Source organism: Halichoeres trimaculatus, unplaced genomic scaffold, assembly GCF_033239565.1.
Source record: "Halichoeres trimaculatus isolate MK-OKI-2021-1 unplaced genomic scaffold, fHalTri1.1 fHalTri1_scaffold_3, whole genome shotgun sequence".
In the NCBI taxonomy this organism is placed as follows: Eukaryota; Metazoa; Chordata; class Actinopteri; order Labriformes; family Labridae; genus Halichoeres; species Halichoeres trimaculatus.
This window is the reverse complement of record NW_027437181.1, coordinates 26,870,993-26,897,069: the sequence shown is the minus strand read 5'-3', so window position 1 is coordinate 26,897,069 and position 26,077 is coordinate 26,870,993. Positions and strand designations below refer to the sequence as shown.

Sequence of the window (26,077 nt, the reverse complement as noted above, 5' to 3'; positions counted from 1 at the left end):
TAGGTTAAACCACTTTTCTTTTTATTTTTCTGTCCAGGTAATTATTTCACATTGCACTATGCATTTTTTACCTGAGCATTACTCTGAGTGAAACGCATGCTATTCAACAACAAGAAATGGCTTTAATGTTAATACTTTGGTTTCAATTTTTTAATGTAATTGCATTAACTTTGAGTGCATAGTGGGATATCCTCCTGACTACCAGTAGTTCAAATTTGTCCTCTGTGGAGGAAATTTGTAAACCTAAATATCTTCCACTTACTTCACACTACTGAATAAACTCCTCATGCCACCTACAGAGGAGATTTAGGGCTTTTCAATGATACCAAATGTGAAGGGGTGGGGCTTTGATACCTTTCTCTTTTTCATTAAGGAAAATGGCATCCATCAGTGGAAGTGCAATTTATGGGAAGAGGAAAAGTAAGTGTATACAACTTTTTAATAAGCAAATTTCCGATTGAAATTTTGGTGGCATATTTTATATATGACTCTTAACAACACATTTGAACATTGTCTGAATATCTTTACTGTATTTTAGCATTATAATATACTAGTAATATACATAATATCTGAAATATAAAAAACGTTTTTGGTTTTTGTTTTTTCCAAAAAAAATGTGTTCAGTATTCTAATAAACTCACAAAGATTGGCAAATCTTGAAATCTGTGATTGGACAATATTTTTTTTCCTGGTAGTCAGGAGGATATAGGTACAGTATTTAATCCATTTTTGAACAAATGCGTCACCTAGTGGACAGAGAGGAAAAACGCATTAACAATATGATTAAACACTGATTCTTTTCTTCTTCTTTTTTTTTCGAAAAACAATTACATTCATTTATAGTATTTTCAGTTTCTGAAAAGCTAAAAGCCATCTCTTTTCATAGAACATGATATAAGTCTAGACAATAACAATTCAGCAAAGCGGAACAAAAACACCACACGACCAGTGTTTCCTGACGGATGCGTTAAAGAGCTTCACGCGCGTTGCATGTGTTGTGGCTGTGGCAGAAGTCTCTACTCAGCTGATTTGACAACAGAAAGTGAACCCCGCTAACATGTCCAGCACTAACAGCTCGTCTCCCGCGGAGGTCGTGTTGGGTTTTCTGGAGGAAGCGGAGCCGTGGCGGCTTCTTTCTCCGCAGTTCCCCAGCAAAGTCGGGGGCAAACCGGCGTGGCTCAGTCAGACCGGCCTGCCCACCCTGCCCGGGCTGGAGTGTGAGAAATGCCACCAGCCCATGGCTTTCCTTCTGCAGGTTAGTGTCCTGGAGAATAGAGGGATACGGGAGGGGGGCAGTAAATTCAGCTGGATAATTTTTGGCTCATATTTGTCACGTGGAAAGTCAAACACGTAGTGGTTATAAGTTTACAAACCCTGGCACTTGTCAACAGGGCTACTCATTTCCCACTTCTTTATTAGTGTCTGAACAGTGCTGATTGGCATTTATATCTTTTTTTTTTTTTAAATATGATTTTCCAGATTTATAAAGTTCATCTACCTTTTTCCTCACATGTTCTCTGACAGTTCGTTAGATTTTCCCATAGTTCCCTATGCAGCTCTGGATGATCTACACAGAGCTCTCTCCCAAACTCACTGAATACTTATACACAGTTACAATCAGTTAAGTTACTGTGTGGACTCTTTCCCCCTAACAGCCATTGAAACCTGTTTGTGTCGGCCTCTGTGGTTAGGCAAAGCATTTCAGATTTTTTTTTTTTATCTAAAAGGACATTCACACTCAGTTTGTGAGAAATGGCCCCACCTGACCACTATAATAGAATGAAATTTCTCTGCATTATCATATTTTGCTTAAAAAAAAATAGCCAGTATGTGTCAACCTCTGTAAGGATATGTAAACTTATGAGCACAACTATAAGTCAACCAAGTACTTAACCTAGTTTGTACCCATCTAGATTTTATTCCTTATTAATCTAGATTAGGTCCGCTCTGCTGCAATATGTACATTGTCTTTCTCTCGTGCTTCACACAGGTGTATGCACCAATTTCCGGACACGATAACTGTTTCCACAGAACTCTCTTTCTGTTCTGCTGCAAGACTCGGGAGTGCTACGCCACCAATGACAACCAGTGCATGAAAGGTAGCTTAGTGACTTGTATCTTGTTTCTTTTAACTAAACTGTTCTTAAGATGCATCAACAAGATATAATTTGTCTTGAGATACTTTTTTTCTGACTGATTCTCTTCCTTCACTTGTCAGTTTTCAGAAGTCAGCTGCCGAGGAGGAATGAGTTCTATCCCTACGATCCCCCATCAGGTTTGTTTGTAAATGTTCAAAGCTGCACCAATCAGCCAGCCAGAACATTAAGACCACTTGCCCAGCATTGTGTAGAGTAGACCCCCCTCTTATCAGGTTAAGGGCAAAGAAACAGCCTTGTCCTGAAGAGACGTGGACTGGACATCTGAAGGTGTCAGAACTGCCCACATCCTCTTGCATACCTATTGTTTTCCGCTCTCAACACTTCAACTTCAACGATGTTCACTCACTGCCCAACCTATCCTAACCTCTGATAGTTTCCATTGTTATAAGATAATCTGTTATTTACTTCATATGGCAGTGGTCATGTTATGGCTGACACATATATGATGGAGCACAATTCTTCAACATCTTTTATGAATGAACCATAAATGTTTTAGTTTCTGTACTTGTCTGTTTTTTCATATTTATAAACTCAGGCTGTATCCATCTGTTTTTAAATGTTTATCTGTTTTTCATGTTGAGATTACCAAGAACAAACTCTGAAGCCTGTTCAAACACCTACAGCACACTGTTTATTTTCATGTCTTTCATTTTTCACAATGAATTTTCTGTGTGCTTTAAGCTGTAAATAATGTATGGATAATGTGTTTCTGTGGGAGGAGGTGCATTGATGTATTTTGTTTTTGTAATTCTCAGATGATGAACCACCCAGCAATTACAAACAGGCTCAGAGCGTGTTGTCTCCCTCTGGAGTCAAACTGTGCTGGGTGTGTGGCTGCCCAGGCGCCAAGGCCTGCTCCCGCTGTCACAGTGTAACGTACTGTGGCAAACACCACCAGACCCTACACTGGAAACACAGTCACAAGAAGGAGTGTGGCAGCCAAGGTGTTTGCACTTATAGTTTTAAACTAATAACGTGCGTTTTTTTTTTCAGAAGTCAAACAGCAGACTTATTCCAGCTTCATGTTTCTCTGTTTTTTTGTCTGTCTGTTCAGAGACATCTAGGGTCAGAACCTCTCAGTTTCTTTTCCCTGAATCTGAGCTGGTCACTGAGCCAGAAGAGGAAGAAGAAGAGGAGGAGGAAGAGGAAGATAAAGAAACAAAAGATGTAGAGCTAGAGGATGAAAGGACTGCATCAGGTCAGCTTTTAGCAGATGGAAGATCTTTTGTCTCATCAAGTAATCCCCTGTGTTCAAGAGGGGAAGAAAGCAACACCAAGACGTACTGGCTAAGGCCACCATAATAAAAAATACAGACTGACGGATTATCACATTTTATCTCTTTCTCATTTTTGTCCAAGTAGATCTGAGGGAGACAGACCTGGAGGAGATGGCCATGCATGAGACTGAAGACAACAAAGTGTTTCAGCGCTTTAAAAAGAAGACTGCACCGTACCCGCATCAGGTTCTAAACAAACACCACACTGATATAATCCTACTGAGAAATAACAAAATTGTGAAAAATGTTTTGGGCTCTGTCTCAAACTGTTGTGTTGTGTTCAGGTGGTGCGTTACACTCGTGGGGGCTCCCCCTTGTGGGTCTCTGCCAAACATATCCCTTCAGATCAGGATATCCCACCATGCACCTGTGGCGCTAAGAGGACTTTTGAGTTTCAGGTAATCACTGCCCCTTCAACGCTCAGTCACCTGAAGTCTTATAACAATCACAGTTCTTATATCTTGATCCTACTGCTCAGTCTAGTTTTAGTCTCAAGCTTGAAGATGCTCTTATAGATCATGAATACAAACTGTTAAAGATGGGGTTACAAAAACCATCATTGCAAAGGTTTGTTTTTTAAAGTAACTTGGGGTATTGACACCTTGAAATACATCAGAGGGCCAACATGCAGTTTACAAAATGTGTACATATGTAAATGTGTAAATTTCCTTTTTTAAAATATTGCTTGTGTCAGATTCATTATTGTGGTGTTTGTGTGTCTTTAGGTGATGCCCCAGCTCTTAAACAGTCTCAGTGTGGACTCTACGGGAGCCAGTATTGACTGGGGGACACTAGCCGTCTACACATGCACTAACAGCTGTAACCATGACAACCAATATTGTCTCGAGTTCATTTGGAAGCAGGACTTCAGTTCAGATGAGCACTCACAGATTAAACCCATATAATATCTGCTGGACAGAGTTTAGATTTTGTATTAAAAAGAAATTAAAAAACAAGAAGTTCTTGATCCTGCCCTGTGGATGTTGTTTTTCATTTAAATCACTATAAAAATGAAAGTATCAAGTTTTTCTGATGGGTAACAGGGTCCGTTCACTTCCAGTGCTGCACACTTGTTTGCTACAAAGGTGGCAAAATAAAACACTGTCCCTCAATAAAGCTCTCAACAGTTATCTAAAATAAGCTTTCATTCACTGCCTTCAGCAGCCCATCAACAGAAAATACACACAAAGCCCTGTCAATGTTGATTTTAATGTCTCTAAGAAAGACTGTAATGCCAATTGAATGGTAAGTGGTTTTAGTTTATTGCTGCATGTTTTTAAGAATGGTCACATTGTTGCTACATAACGGGAAAAGTGTTTTTCTACCCATTAATTCACAAGGTTGCCTCTGCTGTTGCAAAACATAGAAAGGGTCATAAACAGTGGAGAACAACAGAGGCTACAATGCAGTGGAAGAGTTGCACAAGCATGGACATACAATCAAATATTTGATGTTACAGAGTTCCAAAAATGTATTTTTTCTGAGTTACACAGTGTATTATAAAGAATGGATATCACTTTGTTTCTAGCTCTGAAGCCAAAAGAATACCTCCTTGAGTGCAATTATTGGACTGATGCTACATAAGCATTAAGAAGCAACCTGACCAGTCACAGTCCAGATACAAAACTGCAACCCTAACCAATGCAGCTCACAGCAGGAGAGATTCATGTATTGATTTAAGACACCCGTGGTTTTGGTAGAGTTTGTTTTCACTCACTATTCTTCCTCTATCTTAATCTGGCACAGGAACTCATCAATTAATCATGGTGTCAAATTAGTTCTTTTTAATATTAAATAACTAATAAAAACTTACCTTTTCAGAAAATCAGCACTTAGACAAGAGCTGGCATAGCAAGAACTGACTTTGAAATAAAAAGGAAAACAGGCTCTAATTCTCTGGGCTTCAAAGTAAAGGTGTTCCAGCATCTATTTATTTACAGTTTAAGGTCAATGTTGAGCAACAATTTAAACTTCCAGTACAGTACAATGTAACCGCCACATTATCTGGATCAGATTTACTGTATACTGTGTATTAATCATGCCCTGTGGTACTCCAACCTGTTGAAATTCTTTGACTTCTTCACCCTCTTAGTGGAAAAAGAGATGTTGGACAAAAACAAACAAACACTGGACTACAAAGGTGCTGTTTCCAACTAAAACAGCACCAAGTTTTTGACAAGTGATATTAATGTGGCAAAGAGTCAGCTGTAAACAGTCAGTATGTACATATTTATTAATGGACAGTGCAGCACAACAACAACAGTTTTAGAACCAGAATTGCTTATGAAAACAATGCCTCTTGGTTGGCCGCAGGGAGGTTTTAATTAATTGCTGGTTAAAGTAGAATTTAACAATAAGTGTAGTTGAGCAAGAACCTCTAGTTTCACCAAATACTTTACTGTCCATACAGCCTTTAGGGAGCCAACGTACAAATGGTAAAACTGATGAAATGGCCAGCAACACAGTCACAAGTGCCGAAATTGTATTCAGTTTCTGTCTGAGCACACAGTATGAACAGTCAAGACTGATTCACAGCTGACTGCACCCAGATACAACCGGAAAACAAAGAAAGTGAGTCCAAAAATACTTTTGAAAGGCCAACTTAGAAAATAGAAAACAACATCAAGAAGGCAACATGATGTAAAGCTGATCTGTCAACAGGATGTCTTTTAGTGCTCGTATGTATTTAAGAGGCAAACTTTGAATTCAAGATATTGAAAAGGAACTTGTGAGTTCACATTCTAGTTGTGCTTCACATAACAACAGTGTCCCAAGTTTCACCATTCTCCAGACAAGGTGCCCCCCAAGCTCAAAAAGGTGATCAGAACGGTTTTCTTTCAGGTTGAAGTCATTTTCAAAAAGGAAAAGTAAATAAAATGCAGCATAGATTATGGTACAAATGAATTGTTAGCCAAAACCTTAACTAAAAGAAATCAAAGTAACCTGATTTCAACTTCTGAATCAGGACTGATGATCTGGTCGATAAATGTCTGCAGATTAAACTTAAAAGAATCCAACTTTGGACACTCCTTTAAGAGTAGACTACAAAGATCATGTTGGTTTTTAAATCTGAGGGTAATCCACTTCCATCATTTCTGAAATGAGGAGTAAGATCAACAAAGATTTGCTCGTTATTAAATGCATAGTACTGACGATAACAATGCAAAGTTTTGTGAACACTGTTTAAAGGAATGCAGTGCTGATTGACTTGAACATGTGCTGAGAAACTGTGATAAGAACCGAGAATCGATAAAAATGCAATGTATAAAAACTATTTAAAACAGCATAAAATAAAAACACGAACAGTCCAGCTCAGACTGCTTTCTTCTAATTACCAAATTTTACAATCTTTACAGTCCTATGTACAATCAGGGACATGAGTGGAACTTTAACAAAAATAACTGTTAGGGAGGGGGACTTAAGCGCATCGAAGTACCTTAAAAGGTGGATCATTAAACGCTCATTCACCTGTGATAACACAGCATCAAAAAGCTTTACTGTCTTTGAAATGGTTTTGTTTTGAAAACCAGCCAGTCAAGGAGGGAAGAAGTCTAACAAAAGAAGATGATGACTTAACCCTGTACAAAAGCCCTTACAGCAGTCCACTGGTCAACCAACATATCGACAACACTTCATGTTGTTATTAAAAAACCTGCGTAAAAAGGGGTGGGGTTGAGGGAGTCGATAAAAGGGGGAGCTGCAGGTTCTATGTTGTCTTGCGGAAGCCTTTCAGGATGGGGTAAATATTTTCAAAAGCTTCGTAGATCTCTGCTCTCACCTTGGCACCTTAAAACAAACAAAAAAAACAAACAAAGCAAAGTTTTAGCAAGGACAATATGTTTAAAATTGGACCAGTTTCTGATTATCAACCTGGTTTTCAGAGGAGCTGAAATGTTACATCAGCTGGTTAATAAGTAAAGTGAAGTGATTTGGGCAAATGATGACCTGTGATCATAAAAACTTGTGATGGAATTAAAACCACAAAGAGTGGCTCTTACCAGTGAGTACAACTTTCCCAGAAACAAAGATGAGCAGAACAATCCTAGGTTTGATCATTCTATAAATCAGTCCAGGAAACAGCTCTGGTTCATAACTGAAACAGACAGATCACATAATTTTAGTTTGCGTGCAAACACTTCATAAAGAATGAACTTAAGTTGTGAAAAAGTCTACTTTGCACTCTTTATTTTCTGAAACTCATACTCGAGAAGTGATTTAAACTTGTATTTGTATGTTTTTCCTTTAAGAAGATGACAGCTAATTTCTGTCTACCCCCTTAAAAAGCAGACATCATAAAGGGATGATTTGAAACTTAAAAATGAGTAAAGATCAGCTGAATGGGAAACAAACAAACCATTACCTGCTAAACTGTTGATGTGTGAGGACTAATCCCTCCAACCTAATGGGGAACTTCACATCGCAGCTTCCCACCATGTTCTGAATCTTGAAGTCCAGGAACTTGGCAGGGAAACCAAGCTTCTGCACCACCCGAGCATATTTTCTTGCTGCTAATCTTGATTGCTCCTCACTAAGGACAAGGGACATGACAAGAAATACAGCATGAAAGAGTGTTTTGACTGTAGTCAATGCAGGGTTGGAAAGAGTTTTCCTCAGCTGGGTTAAGAATCGAGTTATTCTGACCTCTTGGCTCCAGTGCAGACCATCTTCCCTGAGCTGAAGATGAGAGCAGTGGTCCTGGGCTCTCGTATTCTCATGATAACAGCAGCAAAACGCTGCAAGACACAAAGAGAGCAATCATAGTATTTAAGGAAGTAGGGATTCATTACGTTGCCAAAGCAGATACATTTCTTAAATGACATCACCACAAAGCTGGTTACTCACAGGGAGGTTTGTCTGACTCACCTTTGGGTTGTATTCTGCATTTCTGGCCCTCAGGGCAATGGTTTTCAAGTCCAGTTTACAGCCCAGGTTTACAGTAGATACAATGTTTCTTGAGGAAAAAAAGCACAACAAAGAACTGAGCAAGAGTCATGAAGGGAAGAATGTTTTGGACAGCTAGCAGAGAATCATGCTCTAATGTCTGACAATGTGTTGATTTAGGAAATGAAAAACATTAATGACTTCACAGAATTAATTTATGTTTGTGATCTGAATATTATTTTAATACACCTGATTAAGGCCAATGTTAACTTTTCATTCAAGTTTTTTTTAATTTATAAGTTAAACTTAATGGTTACCACTTACTAAGACACTGTAGAAGGCAGTTAAATCATGCATGTCATGGAGACAAAGAACATCATCTGACACTTTGACATTTCTCTGCATAGTAAATCAAACATACTGTAGCTGGGGTACTATTCCAGAGCTTTCTGAGGCTGGTGTGGCTGGTGTGATGGGAGTCATGGGAGTGAGCGGTGTGTTGTAGAGCGGCGTGTTTCCTGGCAGTGCTGTGGTGGTCGAGCCTGCAACTGTCTGGGAGTGGTAAAGCTGAGGGGTCTGCCCCGATGTTCCAGCAAGGCCTGTGAAACAAAGAACATTTTAAAAATCTGTGTTTTATTTTTGCTGAGGGTAAAACTAACATATAAAACTGAAAGTAACACATCTGGATAAAAACACCACAGGAAATGCACCAATTTCAGAAAAATGAGAATATACACTTCACGATTCTGAGAGAAGATGGAGTAAAATTAAATTGTATATCTTGTACCAGTGTTTGCCTGCTGTGCCTGTTGCTGCTGCTGTTGATGCTGTCTCTGCTGCTCCTCCAGTATAGATAGACTGTTGGTGTTCTGGACAGGCTGGGGTGTCAGGCCTGAGCCATATGGCATCATGGGACTAAAAATTGGCATGCCTGGGGTCATGGCACCCTGTACAATAGCACACCATAAAACTCTCAGTTGGGAAAGAGCAGTCGAGGAAAATGAAGCTTACAAATTTTAATACAAGTACCAACAACTGCAAAATCCCATTTTCTGTTGGGTTTTCTCTACCTAAAAAAAACTAATTCACACTTATTTACAGTTAGATTCAAGAATTTTGTATTATTATTGAGTACCAAAATCATTTTAGGCAGACTAGAGTGGCCAGTCATACCTACTTAATTTAGGAATCAACGCACACTTATTATGGAGCATATATGAATATATTGGCTGCAATAGTATTATTCATTATGCAGATAGTAGTAGTATTTATAGACAATAAACTCTGTTTAACTTTTCTTGGAAAAAAAACAGTTAATCATATACATTAATTCAATGGTTTGAAACGTGGTCAGAAAAACCGTCTAGGGGCTTCTTATAAGCAGTCTCGTGGTCACAGATACATGTAGCTTGATAAATATCTGGTTGAGCTGGGATGATTTAAAAACTAAAATGCGGCAATCTAAAATATGTGACTCCAGTATTACCTGGGGGGAGGCCAGACCCTGGAAGGTTGGTATACTGTTGTTTTGGTCCATCTCTTTGACCCCTTACGTTAGTTCACTGCCACCAACAAGCAGGACCTAGCACAGTTAAGACAAGTTAACACAGCAGGTCCCTCTACTGTGTGTCCAGGGGTCTGTAACGGGAAAATGTAACACAAAACTGTTACAGTTGACTTGACACAGCCACAACACGCCTCCTACTCCTTCTCTGACGCACTTTCCTCCCTGCAAATGTGAAAAAAAGCAGAAAAATATTTATTTTACCAAGCATAATTATTGATGCTTGCATAATCAAAATGACACTTTTACATAAAACTACGTTGGAATGGGTATATCTGCAGCCCAGTGGTGGTGCGAACGACATCACCAAAATGATTTAAGGTTTAGCGTGATTCTTTAACACAATAACTCTGTAATTCTGACGTTAAAAGTTTGTGCAACCTGCTTTTTCAAGCAGTGATAAGTGGGATTTCATTACATCTTCCAAAATCAACTATGTCAACACACTTGATGACTGAGGTTAGCCGCAGAGCTAACGTTAGCGAGAGAAGCTAATATGAAACCGTAAGTCATACGTGCATAGACCACAGTCAAAACACTGACTTTGCTTGTTAAAATGAATTTCCGATAGCATGACTCTAAACCATGGCTACACAGTACACCTCTGTTCAACGTACCTTCACGCCTTGCCGGTTAAAATAGTCACACAGACAACATTAAGGCAACCTGAGGCTCGTTTCCTCCTCGCTCCTCTGCTCCTTCTGCTTCTTCTTCTTCTTCTTCTATTTTTTGAACTACTTGGCGGTTTGTGGACCAGCCTTAAGTGACAGTACTGCCACCTATCGGCCTAAACTGCTGAGTAGTAGATTGGGAGATAAAGGGCAGAAAAACGGTCAAAACTTAATAAAAGGAATATGATACTACTTTTTGTCATTTAATCCTGTTTTCATCAAGAATCTGAAATGATGGATTTCCGATGCTTCGGCGTCCATCTGGCTACTTCCGGGAGTTGGACCTATCTTTTCCGCTGTGTCACAGTTCACCGCAGACAGAGCAAAGATGGCGTCGCTGAGTGACAAATCAGTTTGGGATGAAGTGGAGGATGGAATCGGTGAAGAAGTCCTAAAAATGTCCACAGAGGAGATAGTTCAGCGAACTCGTCTCCTAGACAGCGAGATAAAGATAATGAAGAGCGAGGTGCTGAGAGTGACCCACGAGCTGCAAGCCATGAAAGACAAAATCAAGGAAAACACGGAGAAGATAAAAGTGAACAAAACCCTGCCGTACCTTGTGTCCAATGTGATCGAGCTGCTGGATGTGGACCCCAACGACCAGGAGGAAGACGGTGCTAACGTGGACCTGGACTCTCAGAGGAAAGGAAAGTGCGCTGTCATAAAGACCTCGACTCGACAGACCTATTTCCTCCCTGTTATTGGGCTGGTGGACGCCGAGAAGCTGAAGCCCGGAGACCTGGTCGGTGTCAACAAAGACTCCTACCTCATCCTGGAGACCTTACCCACCGAGTATGACTCCAGAGTCAAGGCCATGGAGGTGGATGAGCGCCCTACAGAGCAGTACAGTGACATAGGAGGACTGGACAAGCAGATCCAGGAGCTGGTGGAGGCCATCGTCCTGCCCATGAACCACAAGGAGAAGTTTGAGAACCTGGGTATCCAGCCACCCAAAGGGGTCCTGATGTATGGGCCCCCTGGCACAGGAAAGACTCTCCTGGCCAGAGCCTGCGCTGCTCAGACCAAAGCAACCTTCCTGAAACTGGCTGGTCCCCAGCTGGTCCAGATGTTCATTGGTGATGGAGCCAAGCTGGTGAGAGACGCCTTTGCCCTGGCCAAAGAGAAAGCCCCATCTATCATCTTCATCGATGAGCTGGATGCCATTGGAACCAAGAGGTTTGACAGCGAAAAGGCAGGAGACAGAGAGGTGCAGAGGACCATGCTGGAGCTGCTGAATCAGCTGGATGGATTTCAGCCCAACATGCAGGTCAAGGTAAAGATTCGGCCACCAGAAACACTAATCAGCCTCTGTAGCCTTACAGGATGTAAAACCATGCTGTGTTAGAGTGTACAGCTCTGTATATTTACTGCAATACATTTTTTGAAGACTGAAAAAGAGAACTACAATAGTATCAGATCCCATATTATAGTTTGTTCAATACATTATTTTACAGGATGGTACTCGCACAAGCAACAACTACTCACACATGCTATACACACACATGGATTGTTTTTTCTTGACTTACAGAAAAGGCTACTTTAAAACAGGAAACGCACACACAAACACAGATGTGTAGAACTAGGTATTTAAATACAACTATTAAAAATGGCCCGGATGAAAGCAAAGTTTTTGTTAAGTAAAAATTGAAGGGTAAGTTATACACATTCACAGCTTAGGAGTGATTTGTTTTGTTTTGTTTGTTTTCAACTTCGGCACTACAGCAGTATGATGACTACCGTTAAACTACATATCTTCACTTCTCTCCAGGTGATTGCTGCCACCAACAGAGTGGACATCCTTGACCCTGCCCTGCTTCGCTCAGGTCGTTTAGACAGAAAGATTGAGTTCCCCATGCCAAACGAAGAGGCCAGAGCCCGCATCATGCAGATCCACTCCCGCAAGATGAATGTCAGTCCTGATGTCAACTATGAAGAGCTGGCACGATGCACCGACGACTTCAACGGAGCCCAGTGTAAGGCTGTGTGTGTGGAGGCCGGTATGATTGCGCTGCGCCGTGGGGCCACAGAGCTGAACCATGAAGACTACATGGAGGGAATCCTTGAGGTCCAAGCCAAGAAGAAGGCTAACCTGCAGTACTACGCCTGAGGACACTGCATGTGTCTCTATTTGTGTGTGAGAGAGTCTTTGAATATTAAATAGTTGCTAAGTAAGCACTTGTAACAGTTGTTGGTTAATTTGGGTTAATAAAATGAAATCAAATATCACAATAAGTGTTGTTTCTCCTTGTGTGGTCATTGTTTCTCACAGATATTCAGTCTATGTCCAATTGGAACCTGGTTTTGATAAACCTTAATAGAGGTTTTACCTAAAAATTGTTTTCTGTTTTGTGGATACACAAGAAACACGGTAACACAGCCCAAAATTTAGTGGGTTTCTTTAAATGATAGCCATTTGTGTAAGAAAACTTTTTAAACAACAGGATTTATGTACTGCATTGCATTGTCAATTTGATTAAGCTAAATTTCTACGACATCTCATGGGAGGTAACGATATCTCTAATTTTTTTGGGGTACTGCCACATTTTTCTGTTTAAGCATTATTGTGCACATTCACAATACCAACAGATGGCCATTCTATACAAGATAAATAAAACGTGTATATTTTATGAAACATAATCAGACTCCAACTCCTCTCACCTGTTATAGGTCGTCTTCAGCCCCTTTTTAGTAAGCTTTCATTGTGATTTAACAAAAAATGACATGTATGCCGATTTTTACTTCAGTTCACAGTGGTCCACTGTTGCTTGAATACACTCTTAAATGTAGAGCCTCTGGATGGATTAATATAGAGCAGAATTAACAAATATCAGCTCAGATGATCTCACAACATGGGTCCCGTTTGAGACTTTCATGTCTTTATCAGTGAATATCACGTAGTTTGTCCAGCAGCGTGCACCCCCTTGTGCCAACACACTGAGGAGTGGCAACAACTATTTTAACGCATCATAGCTCACCAAAAAATGGGGGACCTGCAGAACAATATCCTCACATATTATTTTACCTAGTTATTTAAACAGTCCATCTGGTCAGTCATCAAGTTACTATCAGAGCTTCTGTGGTAATGCCATTTTTTTGATACAGCTAGAAAAAATACTTTCAGAAAAGGCATGTTGGATAGCTTTAGGTTTTTCAATTCCGAAAAACACATGGCTCAACACTTACCCATCTCTAAAGCTTCAACCAAGCAGATGGTGTCTTTGTTTTAACAGTACTAAAATACTTATAATGGTCCAGCTAATGGACACAATGTAGTTTTTCACAGTTTTTCAATAAATCTTAACATTTCAAGATGAAAAACAGCAGATATAATTATAGTTATATAGCTCTTATTGTGTGGTTATATTTCCAAATTATCTAATAAGCCAGTGTTCATTACAGGGACTATCCTGATTTTCTGTTAGTAGAATATTAGAATGACAATAGCATGCATAGAAAGACAGCATAACCTCAGTTAGCCTATGTGTAATGAACAGAAAAAAGCATTAAGACAATGGTTATTCAATTCCTTACATTTATTAAGAATGTAAAAATAACAGTGGAATATTTATTCTTCCAAAAACAAATCATGGAAAATCCCAACAGAGGATGCATGTGACCAGCGTTCAGTGATAAGATATTTTTTGCCTCAAAACACAAATCAAATTATTTTCCTGACAATGAAAGGCTGTAATTCAAGCAGAAATGAAAGAGGATGAGCAGAGAAAGCGGGATTCCAACGGTTGCCATTGTGAGTGGATATATAAAAAATGAATGGCTGTCATAAGTAACCAACTCTGAATCAACACTCTAGATTTCAGAAATTTGATGTTCAAGGGCAGAAAAAATAGGGTGATCTTAGAAAGAACAGACTAGTGAGGAAAGAAAAGAAAAAGGAGCGTTCTCCTCCTCAATCTTTCCTCAGTGGTATTGTCTGCTCGTCGATGCCCTCCTTTGTAATGACGCAGATTCGAAGTGCATCCCCGGTGTAGACATCTCTCTCTGCAGCAGAGATGAAGACATCTTTGACCAACTGAACTGCCTTGTCTTTTGTCAGAGGCACATGCTGCACACCCTCCATGTTCTTGAAACCAATCTGTGGAAAAGGGATGGATACGAAATTCAGGATGCCTGTCTGTAGCATTGACCCATTTGATTTCTAAATGACAGAAACATAGAGAAATTATAGCAGCAGTACTTCAATATGCAGTGCATGTTACTTACCTGGTTGTCGAGTAGCGGCTGTAGCATGGCACTAGCTGATCCTCCAGCTTTGTAAGTGTCTCTCTGGTAGGATCCAACAGGGTCAAAGCTGTACACTGCTCCCTTGCCTGCATTGTAAAGACACAGACAAACAAAATTAATTCATTCAAAAACACAGTCCACCAATAGACAACAACAAGAGATAAGTTTACTTACCTCCTGTTTTCAATAAACATGAAAATGTATATATGCAGCCCTTACATATAAGAAGCACAGATGTAGAAAAAAGAGGTACTTGTGTTTATTACACAAAAATATCTTGATAACAGCAGTACCTACCCTCCTCATCAAGTCCCCCGATGATGTTGTAGACGTAGTAGGGGAAAAACCTTCTGCCGTACAGAATGGTGGACAGCATGGCTGCAATTGCTCCACTAGTCATTGTTTTGTTGTTTGAGTGTTTGTACATCTTGGATGAGAAGAAAAATATTTCAAGGGTTAGAAGTAAATAAACACCTGTGATTCCACCTGTTTGTCCCAGTCAGGCACACTTGTGAGATCTCTAAAAGCTGTTTTAAACACGTTTTTTTCCCAACAGTTATTTTATTGTTTCAGAGTAAATGACCAATTTGAACTGTAAAAAAATAGAATTTTTACACATTAGACACCTTAGGACTTAAGTACCATGTCAATGCTGTGATGAATATGGCTTTTATTGAATGATTGCTTCTGTTTTAGTATGAGTTTGATGGTTTTAATGGTTGTAATGGTGATGCTCTGTCTTACCTTTAACCTGGCATCAATGATTTTAGTGAGGGTCAAGCAGTCGCCATGAAAACCGCTGCAGCCAATGACAGTGTTGTCTGTCCTGTTATTGGAAGAAAAAAACAATTCAGGAACTGTCAGAGGAGCTGGAGTTAAGCACTTATGGATAGCCTGAAACTTTGCCGAGATGTTTCACAGCTCGTTACTCAGCACAGAGTTGGAGCTAAACAAACAACTGTAGATGTGCCTCAGCACAGTGACAATGCACACTCACAGCTTGTAACATTTTGGTGAATCCCGGCTGTGGATGGAGTAGCCCTCACTCAGCCTGGTGTCTGAAGCGACGATGGCGAAATCTTCTCCAGCTACAGCGAGTACAGTACTGGGAAGAAAAAGCAAACCATAAAAGTACTTCCATTTTAAAGACAATATATCTGACAATATATTGACCTCACTGGCTTGCTAGTCAAAGCTAGGCTACTGATTTGAAACTGAAACTAACACAAGCAAGCTTTGCTTTATGAATGCCACGTAGTTTGGTTCTTAGATAGAGAGAGACTGCTTCACTCCCCGTAGAAAAAACTCCTCTGCATGGACAAAATTGTTAAAACTTTTATCGTTGTATTGTTTGGACTAAACTGGTGAGTCAGTTAGCACGTTAACGGCTAACTAGCCAGCAGCTAAGAGATAATCACACTCACCCTCCGTTAAACGCGTATGGAGAGAACCGGTGCTCTACTGGGCCGGTGTAATGATAATCCTTCATCTTTCCAGGATCTCCAAAAGTCTGAGAGGAAAGCATTTCAGACCAAAAAGCAAACAGTGCCAAAGATGAAATCCGGTAAAGTCGCTGTATCACTGCAATATGGCAGCCTCTTCTTCGCCTCCTGACCACTGTGCATTTAGCTGTAATCTACAAGAGTGCGCCCCCTACAGGCAGGTTTATGTAGTGCAGGGGAGAACACAACGGGATATTATGATGGAGTGATGGCTGTAAATTGAAGAGCTGGTCAATCATACCTTTTATATTTTCTGCCCTGCCTCCAAGAGCATAGAGCACTAAAAGAGCCAAAATTAGATAAATAAATCAATATGTAACTATATACTTAAATAATTTATTAAATCTAGTGTAATTTGGTTTAGTTTAGTCAAATGTTTTTTGTTTTTTTTGTGGACAGTCCTTTTAAATTCACTGTACAGTAAAAGAGTTCCAGCCATTTGTAAAATAGGCAGCCTAAAATGTAATTGTGAAATTTTAAAATACAATTAAATACAAAAGAAAATACATAACCTATATGATTATAAGAGGCCAAAAAAAGGAAAAAAAAAATACAACTTATCACATAAAATTAGAACAGATACAAACAAAGCACGACACAGAAATTCACGCCTTAAAGGCAAAACTGAGGCAACAAAAGGTGAAGAAATAATCAAAGACAATTTATCTAGTTATTTAATTAATTATGTATGAAATTATTTAATCATTAATTTAACTATTTCAATATTCATTCTTTTAAATGGTTACTTCTCCTGCAGGAAAACAGCCTGTATGGTGTAGGCTGGTTGGCTTGCAGACTACAGAGAGGATTGTAATGGGTTTATCTTCTGTGCACATTACCCATATATCTCGGTCAGAGAGAGTGGAAATTACCTCAAGGACTTCATTAAACCCCTCTGCTTTGCTCGCCACATGTTCAGAGTCCAAAATTACAGCTCTCAGATGTCTGTTATTAACTCACGGGGAGCTCATGCAGACCCTCAGTAATAGCTGACGTGTAAGTTTGCTTGGCAGGCTTAGTCTGGCAACCCTGATGACAAAAGTAATGTTTGTGACTCGACCAGCGTAAGCCCCACCCACTGAGTTTGATGGGTAAAAGTGAACGATAAAATAATTTCATGGTGTACTGCGTAAGCAGTCATTTAATCTAATACAAAGCATATGATAACAGATTAGTTCCACTTTATGGCTGCAAAAAATGTCTCTAGTATCAGTGAAAGTAGTAGACCAGATCTGTCACATCTGAAGTAATCAAACCTGTTTAACATTAAGCTTATCAATGGCAAACTGTAATGAAAAATGATTTTTATATTCATATTTGATATACAGAGGAACTAAACAAATCTAGTACATTTCACCTTATCAAATATTTGCTCCTGGTTCTTTAGAGCGTGGTTCATAATGGGTTACGAAAAAGAAAAAAAAACTTTTTGAAGTAGCTTTTATTGGAAAAAAAACAAAAAAACATCTCAATTCAGTGACTGAAATTTATAGTTACAAATACTCCTGGAAAAAAGCTTACTAAACCAGTAAGTAAAAATCAAACAAACACAAGTTACAAAAAAAATAATGACATTTTTTCCAACTGACTGAAAAACACAAACCAACTAACAAAAGCTGACTGATGATGAACTGTACTGTATTAAAAAGTGGTTACATGTTTAAGTTTTAATACTGGATGGCAACAAAATGAATAGATAGGTTGTTCCAGTACTGAAGACTCACACATAAGTACCTGATGACTGCTGTCTACCAAAGTCAGTGTCTAAGACATGCCATGAGACAGGATCCTTAGCACCATGTCATCATTTAGGATTTAAGATAACAATTCTCCTCACTGGCCTGGCTCATTTAATTAAAATCAAAATACAAACTTTAATTTATGAAAAAAGGTAAACTTAACAAAAATGTGTTTTAAAAGATGCTGATTTATACAAAATAGCTCTTGTTGACTTTGATTGTTTCAGTAGTTTTGGATCAAAAGCACCATGTTTGTTTCTACAAACAGCTCACCACTGCAGGAACGTTAAAACAGAGATTCAACAGTTTAACAAGGAAGGTAACGCACTGTTATTGTTAGTGCTGGAAGGATTTACTTCACTGCATTTAGTTGAATTTGATTAACAGTATGACTACATGTGTGGTTTTACCAGTTTTTACTGGTTGCTATGCTTAAGTCCATGTTTGCTCTGGATAATCCACTTAAAATTAGTTTGACAGATTTTATAAAGAACTCTGTGCTGATTGTGAATCAAGAAAATAAGTTAAATGTTCTTTTTTTTTACCCGTCAATCAGTACAGTGTAACAGCAGGAAAAGATCTTGTAATTGGATTTTTGCTAAACCTTCCTGTTATGTTTTAGATCACAATAACGTGACACAGGTCAAATGAAAAGCTTTTCAAAACACAGGACAGTGCATTAGTGTAGAATTTGGTCAAGGTACTGTGGTTATGGTTGAAGTTCATCATTTTTTTGCAGATTTCACTTTCTTGGGTGTTTTTGCTCCACCCTTCTTCTTGGGCGTGTTGAAATCTTTGTCGCAAACTTCGCACACCCAAAGACCTGAGGAGACAGAGAGAATCATTGCTTATCAGACTTGCTGTTAAATTGCTGTTAGACTCTTAACTTGTTCTCTGACAGCACAGGCAAGGTTTGTATTCACTGTCATTTTCTGACCTATCCCCTAGATAAAACATAAAACAACTCACCAGTTGGTATGGAGTCCATGCCTACACAGAACGTGTGGTACCCTCTGTCACATTTGTCACAGAACATCATTTCGTCCTCATGGTGGGGCTGTTGGCACACGGTGCAGGTTTTACACTCCATGCACTGCCAGCGGTAAGTCTGGATCACACTCACCAGCTCTGCACTCATGTCCAGGCAGGACGGGTGGCCTGAAGTTTGATGACAAGGAGACACATGCACCGAGGCAAACAGACATACAGAGACACAGATATTAAACTACGCTATCTAAAAAGAAACCGTTTCATTGACTCTGTCACAAAAAAACATAGTTTAACTGGGTAAGAACGTCAATCACTTACAGATACACTAACACAGACACTCAAAATGAAGTACAGTAACCCCTTGAGATGTAACAAATGTGTCATTACGAAAGTAAAATTTCATAAGATTTAAACAATACACTGTAAACATTTGGTTTAAGGTCAAAATCTTAATACACAGTAAGATGCAAGTGCAGATAAGTCTGCCTATTCAATAATACAAGAGATGATTCATTGGTTTGAGAAAATAACTTCATACATTTTAAAAATGGTGTTAACGATTCAATTCAATTCTTAGCATCACCATTAATAAATACACTTTATTGACGGTTGTCATATCATGTTCCAAATCTAAAAAAGTCAAGTGTCCTTTAAAAATTAACAGAGTGAACTTACCGCTATTATCACATTGGGAGCAGTGAATGAGAGCCTCTGGTTTGCCCCTCCTGTTGGCCTCTTTACCCTTCTGGCAAATGCCACATATAGCATTGGGAATGACCTTAGGCTGCAAGGGCAGAATAATGCTATAAAACCACAATATTCCTAAAGTCATGGACAATAAAGTAGTTTAACAAATGTTCCACGGCTGGAGGAAAAACAAACTGATTTGATCGATCCATAATGGTTAAACATTCATACATGCCAAACAGATTTGATCTAATGGCATCAAAACTGCCACCTGAGAAAATATGACCATTGTTTGCCCTGAAAACACTTAACAGAAGTCTTCACTAAAACCATGTCACAGTGTGAAGTACATAAATCTTTGCTTATCTTAGGATGCTGACACAAGCTGTTTATGTTTACTTCTATGGACCTCCTTTCAAACGTGTAGAATTTCAAATGTGAAAAAGATTTATTTTCACTGTCGCAAAGTAAAGGCTTACTTGACATCCCAGCAAGTTTAAGCATATTACAACGATTTTTGCTCTCTATGTCAAATGGCTTTTAGTTAAACTTGGAGAAAGGACAGGACCAGGGGAAAGAGATAAGAAGAGCTGGGCATTACAGGGACATTCAAATCAGGATGCCATAAAAGGGAAAGATTTTACTATACACATAAGCAGAGTTTGTTTCAGCAGAGTCCTTCAATAAACTCTGATTTCATCAAATCAGAACTTATGTAGTAGATTTATTTCCCACCTGGTTAGCAAACCTGTGTTTATTCTTAAGTCTACAACAGATTCAGTCATTTAAAACATAACTTTAGCGACATCCTACATCCAAATGCCCCCTGACAAGATGAAAGCAGGTCAGACTACATTTAAGAGCCATGGGTACAAAACTATGGGTCAACAAGGACTGGACATGGTTTGGTAATGGTGACAAACAGGAAAACAAAGAAGTCAAAGCAAAGCAAAAGGCTAGTCTAACGGACAGACAGCAGCAGGAGAGGGAAACAAAAAATATAAGAGGAGCTGGAAGACGATATTTACACATTCGCTGTACATATGCAAAGATTTTCTGATGTAAACCTCCATAAGATGATATCAACTGGTTGATTTGTGTTTACATTACATAATTAGTAAAATAAAACTGTATTATGTGAATTGTATGATTGGATTCAAATGAACGAAATCTTCATATATTGACTCTAAAGTGTGTTTACTTTCAGCAGCTTTCAAAAGATACGTTAAAAAGTAAGGTTTTCCTATGTTCCCAAAATGCAGTAACATCAACAAAGTTTCACCTGAAAAACGTGAATATAAGTTCTAAGTACTACAAGTTCTACCTTTAAAATACAGGAAGACATTGTGAACCACAGTGATTCATTTAAGGAATAGTTAAGCTGGACAAATCACATTGATGATTTTACATGTATGGAACATGCAACACATATGACAGTATAAAGAAAATACGTCTGTAGACACATTTAGTCAATCTAATTCAACCTTTGTTCATGATTTTTTTATTCATGACTTGTTTGTAAAATAGCACATCATGAGGTCATCAGAAACCACTGCACAAACTGTCCATGGTAGCAGACCAGAGCGGGGTAACGTTAATCAGCTGTATCTTGTGCATTAACAGAAATAACCTTTAACTTTTCTCTGCTGGGACTTTCTGTAAAAGCATCAGCAATTTCAGGAGGAGTGGTACATTTTACCCCTGGAGGACAAGTTTTCAGTTATAAAACTAAGGATCATAACTGATGACTTGCCTCAGAGCTGTTCTGTTGCTTTTGATCAAATATTGTTACAGTCAAGGGGTGTTATAGAACGGACTTATTTTACAGTACTGTACCAGCATGCAATGCCTGCAGAATGATCTGATGAAAAATAACAGAAAAAGGTCAAAACTGAAGTTAAATCAGACTTACCAATGCTAAAAGCGGTAACTATTTAAAACAGAGTCCTGAAAAAGACCATGCCCACACCTCAAAGCTGAGCTGAACATAACTGGACAAAACCAAGCCCATCATACTTTAATTAATACCAGCTGAATTTTAAGTGTTGGAAAGTTTGTTTTCCAGCTTAAAGTGTTGGTGAGATAAAAGAGAAAGCAAAAGAAAACATGGTTAACTTTTGTTCCCATCAACAGCCCCTCAGCTGTAGGCGTCTAGTTAAAAGGGCTACCACAGACAAGCTGCTGACCACTTGTTTCAGAAAGATACTTCCATGTGAGGCTCTAAACCCAGACAGCCACTCACTGAGACTACTGGTCGCTCAGCTCAGCAACAGTGTGAACACGGTCAACAAGTCCTCACCTTCAACGTGACATTATAGGGACAACTAGAGCCCATGTCAAACAGCTGTGTGATACTTATGAACAGGTTAACAATACATCACATGGTGTAGAAACAAAGCATATTATCATAGCAAAACAAACTTCAAACATGAGGGTTAAGTGTATCAACACCGTAGATATAAAAGGTTCTCTAGTGTTTAACAATAACGATTCTTAAAAGCAACCACAAACTTTTTGTGGTTCATATTTTCTCTATCAGTATAACAAAAAGACTTTGTTTTTCAAATATGAAAAAGGAAAACTAGCAGCCAAAACATCCACTAACTTGTCTCAGATGTATCTTTTCAGACAAGTGAGGACAGACAAGAGGTATATTGAAGACATTAAAAAAGGAAAACAAACTTTTAAAGTTCAAATTTTGTCTTTGCTGAAAACACGAAAAAGTGAAAGTGCAGTGAAACAAGAAACAAGCAATTTGTTCCTTTAAAATGTTCTTATTGCTCACAGTCTGATACGAAGATGGGGCAAAAAGTCACACGATAATCATAAAAAAAGAAAAAAAACTGAAGACAGGCCCCCTGGGTGAGTGGGTAATGTGTGTGTTTACGTGTTTGTGTGGACCACACTGTCCCAGCTAAAAAGCTGACCAACTGAAGAAGCCGGAGAACAAAGTGAAGAAAGCTAGGGAGGGGTAGCAGAATGGATGGAGTAAGGGAGTGGTAGAAGTAGAAAGAAGAGGAGGGGGTAGAAAAGTGCTGCTGCTGTTGTTGGAGAAGAGTTCAGGTGGTTTTGTCCTCTACCTTGTACCCTGGGGTGGCTTTGTGGGAGGCTGAGTGGCGCTGGCTGCCATCTTTTCCTGGCGTGGATGTCCTGTCTTTGGCCTTGGACTTGTGGCCTGGTCCACTTCCTCCTTCCTGGCTCTCCAAGTCTGATGCGTTTCCTGAAGAACTGTCCTGAAGAGGATCAGAAGAGGAGGGAAGAAGACTGAAGGATGAGGAGTCTAATGGTGATTTCTAATCATGCATTTTCATGTTAGGGTTTAGAAATCAATCAAGGGTGAATAAATTATCAGTCACAGATTAAGACAGCTACATCCACACAGATTACACCCTTACAGATGAGTTCTTGTTCTTTTTATCATCCTTTCCATCCTCAGCATCATCTGAATCTGGTTCTGAGTCCAGGGCAGGCAGCTCTGGATCCAGCGGAGGCTCAAACAGTGCTGTGTTCAACGGCAAGTAACGCAGCTCATTGGGAGAGTACCTGTAACGCACAACATGAGCATGCATCAAACTCTCAGCACAGAATGACAGAGAGCAGACTATCCAAAAAACACACTTTGATTTATTCAAAGGTCGCATAGTTTCTGTTATAGCATCATGGATACCAAAGACTCATCAAGTTAGAAAAATTGTACCTTTTGTAGTAGTCTTGGAACTGTCCTGGTATGAGAGCCACAGGATAGGGTCCTGTCCTTGTCAGCTCTGGAGCCAGCACCTTGAAGCGGCCCTGAGGCACCTGAATAATCTGATTGGAAACAAAAAACATGGCAACAATTCAGACACTAACAATACAAAATGCTCTTTTCTGAATTACTTGAGGACTAAAGTAAGTGCCTCTAGTTCAGTAAAACATTCTCAAGTTTTAAGTTCATCATCTTTTCTTTTTGACTTGGACTTACATGTGTCTGGAGGTCAAAGTATGCTCTCCTCTCTTCCATACGCTCTCTGTTGAAGTTGCTGTTGAACTCTGCAGCTTTTTTAGCTGCTTTCTTAATGTACTCAGGAACCTTACTGGCCTCAACCTTCTGAGGGTTCTGCTGCTGCATTTGCTATGTAAGAAGGCAACAGATAAACAATAAGCATGTGGAAGAGCTTCAGTCAAAACACAAAGACAAAGATTATCACCAGGATATTACTCTGGCCATTACACTTACAGAATACTCTTTTGCTATCCTCTGCCGTTCTCTCTCTTGCAGTATGACTGAATACTCAGAGTGTTTGACGGGATACTCCTTTATCATCAGATCTATCACTTCGTCACTACGAAGAGCTGTCAGGCCTGAGTACACAGACATTCTTATTAACACAGTAGGGGACAATATCCTGGAGAACTGAACTGTGTCAGAGATTTAAGTCTTACCTAGAGTACACTGTGTCTCAGTGATGACGTTCTGTTCGCGCAGGTAAAGCTTCTCTTTGTGGGACAAGTCTCTTCTCTCCATATCTGCAGAGAAATCAAAAAATATGTAACTGGTCAGAGAAAGAAGAGCTCATTCTGTACAGATAAATCAGAATAAGAAAACACCTCTGAAACTTTTGAGCAGGAATAGTAGTCTCAAACTAATACTTATATCTTACCTGGATATTTCCTCTTGAAGGATGTGACGCCCAGATATTCGCTGACCTGCTCCTGCAACATGTAATATTCGCCTGTGTCATCTGGAGGCCACTTGTACTCTGTCAGGTTTTCCGCAGGGAAATATGTTGGGCTGGGGGAGGGTTATTGTTGTTGAAACAATAAGAAACATTAGAAAACTGTGTTCTTTGGGGTTTTATCAGCCCTTTAGGTACATGGCTCCATTTCAAGCAAACCTACCCAAGGTCTTGACTTGAGGTGTCACAGCTTCGAGAACTGTCCCCTGAACCCATCCTTCTTCTCTTAGGAGGCTGACTGCCATCATTAGAAACCTCTTCTATGACATCCTCCTACAGATCAAAGAATAAAGGACAATACATTTTAAAATATAATCATGTCTGCAAATTTTACACAGAATTCCTGTATTTACAAAGCTCACTTAAAAGTGATTATAAACAAGAAATAAAGCAAGATTACAATCCTCTTGTATCTGCTATGCTGTCGTTAAGTTGTCACTATTACAGTTACATGTTGCTCTACTTCCTGATTAAAGGTGATATCTCCTCACAAATTAAAACAGCTACTTTCATCTAAAGGCATTAGAATAGCCATATCACACAAGCTTACATTTTTAGAAATCCTCTGATCTCAACATTGCTTTCAGCTGTCAAAACAGGATCATTGGTTGTATTAAAAACTAATGATAAAGACCTTGAAGGGATTTTTTTTTCTTTATGCCTTTAGCTCCTTGAGTTTAACTCCTGAGAACCAACATCGAGGGTTTCTTATTAAATGTTATGGTTAAGTTACATTTATCCCGTGGCTTTTGGATTAAAATATTTTAACATACATGTTTCTTGTTTGTTCGTTTTGATCACACCTCTCACTTCACAAACCTGTCACAATGCAAACAGTTTTTCAAAGATCAGTTTTACGAAACTTTTTAACATATAATTTACGTTATGGAAGTGTGCGGCTTTGCTTTCAGTTTTTTTCCTAATGAAAACACTAAATACTTAACATGGTGTTGGATTTTATTGGCTCCTCGGGATAAATAATAATCTACTTTAAACAGTCTCCATCAATGTATTTACTCTAGGTGATGCAGCTTGAACCCCTTCATTGTGTGTTCCCTTGTTCATAGCAGAATAAGATAAGCGCCATATATATTTCAGAAAAATCAAACCATGTGTGTTTCTGAAAGCAAACATGCCAGAGTAGAACCAAAACGAGCGCGGCTTGAAGGCTGACTTAGTTGGCAAAGTTGTGACAGGGAAAATATAAAGCCACAATTTTCAATACTGAAAAACTTTTTACTGGGTAATTTGACATTTATAATCTTGGTTCCACATGAAGCAAAAACTGTAAGTACAACACAGTAAATAAAAAAAACACTGTCCACTCGTGCCCCTTAAACACAAAGAGGTGACGCTGAGGTTCATTCATGAACAGAGGGTGCCGTTTGATAGCTTAGCAGCCGTTAGCTGGCCGTGCTAAGGTCCAGTGTTCCCTAAGCAAATTAAATATGTTATTCACGCTTTATTAAAATAAAAACCTCACCTTAATGGATTGTGCTCCTGGGGTGGCAGGGTTACTGTCACAGGGAGGTCTCACGGGGAGCACAGTTGCCATATTAATCAGAATTAAATCTTCAGTTAGGCTAGCTCAGTAGCCTCGTCTTCGTTTTCTTCTTCGTGTGTTGTTTGGTCCTTTCTGCAAGATACGTG

At 39.2% G+C, this 26,077-nt stretch overlaps 5 protein-coding genes across 9 annotated transcripts; 2 read left to right on the top strand and 3 right to left on the bottom strand.

Moving 5' to 3' along the window:
- Positions 1-944: 944 nt before the first annotated feature.
- pdcd2 (programmed cell death 2) lies at positions 945-4,513 on the top strand. Its single transcript, XM_074665856.1, has 8 exons — positions 945-1,255; positions 1,991-2,099; positions 2,219-2,275; positions 2,915-3,103; positions 3,214-3,357; positions 3,522-3,622; positions 3,721-3,834; positions 4,162-4,513. Exons 1-8 carry the CDS (start codon positions 1,058-1,060, stop codon positions 4,339-4,341), a joined length of 1,092 nt encoding a protein of 363 aa, XP_074521957.1. The 5' UTR covers positions 945-1,057; the 3' UTR covers positions 4,342-4,513.
- Positions 4,514-4,673: 160 nt separating this feature from the next.
- tbp (TATA box binding protein) lies at positions 4,674-10,649 on the bottom strand. Of its 5 annotated transcripts, none has more exons than XM_074665860.1 (10): positions 10,499-10,649; positions 9,983-10,046; positions 9,804-9,899; positions 9,105-9,264; positions 8,739-8,916; positions 8,300-8,387; positions 8,078-8,169; positions 7,797-7,964; positions 7,435-7,529; positions 4,674-7,222 (listed from the first exon to the last, which is right to left on the bottom strand). In XM_074665860.1, exons 3-10 carry the CDS (start codon positions 9,852-9,854, stop codon positions 7,143-7,145), a joined length of 912 nt encoding a protein of 303 aa, XP_074521961.1. In that variant the 5' UTR covers positions 9,855-9,899; positions 9,983-10,046; positions 10,499-10,649; the 3' UTR covers positions 4,674-7,142. The 5 variants fall into 5 exon arrangements, with proteins under 5 accessions (XP_074521961.1, XP_074521960.1, XP_074521962.1 ...); XM_074665859.1 differs by having other exon boundaries at positions 9,989-10,046; XM_074665861.1 differs by having other exon boundaries at positions 10,016-10,046.
- Positions 10,650-10,843: 194 nt separating this feature from the next.
- On the top strand, positions 10,844-12,767 carry psmc3 (proteasome 26S subunit, ATPase 3). Its single transcript, XM_074665855.1, has 2 exons — positions 10,844-11,825; positions 12,321-12,767. The coding sequence occupies exons 1-2, from the start codon at positions 10,881-10,883 to the stop codon at positions 12,657-12,659; spliced, it is 1,284 nt and encodes a 427-aa protein (XP_074521956.1). The 5' UTR covers positions 10,844-10,880; the 3' UTR covers positions 12,660-12,767.
- A 1,329-nt stretch (positions 12,768-14,096) lies between these two features.
- psmb1 (proteasome 20S subunit beta 1) lies at positions 14,097-16,435 on the bottom strand. Its single transcript, XM_074666443.1, has 6 exons — positions 16,219-16,435; positions 15,792-15,899; positions 15,539-15,620; positions 15,092-15,221; positions 14,774-14,880; positions 14,097-14,645 (listed from the first exon to the last, which is right to left on the bottom strand). Exons 1-6 carry the CDS (start codon positions 16,317-16,319, stop codon positions 14,460-14,462), a joined length of 714 nt encoding a protein of 237 aa, XP_074522544.1. The 5' UTR covers positions 16,320-16,435; the 3' UTR covers positions 14,097-14,459.
- A 1,369-nt stretch (positions 16,436-17,804) lies between these two features.
- Positions 17,805-26,075, bottom strand: phf10 (PHD finger protein 10). The gene is made up of 12 exons (XM_074667193.1): positions 25,911-26,075; positions 24,591-24,700; positions 24,353-24,483; positions 24,135-24,218; positions 23,929-24,053; positions 23,674-23,823; positions 23,410-23,519; positions 23,108-23,255; positions 22,793-22,945; positions 19,701-19,809; positions 19,005-19,193; positions 17,805-18,858 (listed from the first exon to the last, which is right to left on the bottom strand). Exons 1-12 carry the CDS (start codon positions 25,980-25,982, stop codon positions 18,761-18,763), a joined length of 1,479 nt encoding a protein of 492 aa, XP_074523294.1. The 5' UTR covers positions 25,983-26,075; the 3' UTR covers positions 17,805-18,760.
- Between the last annotated feature and the right edge of the window lie 2 nt (positions 26,076-26,077).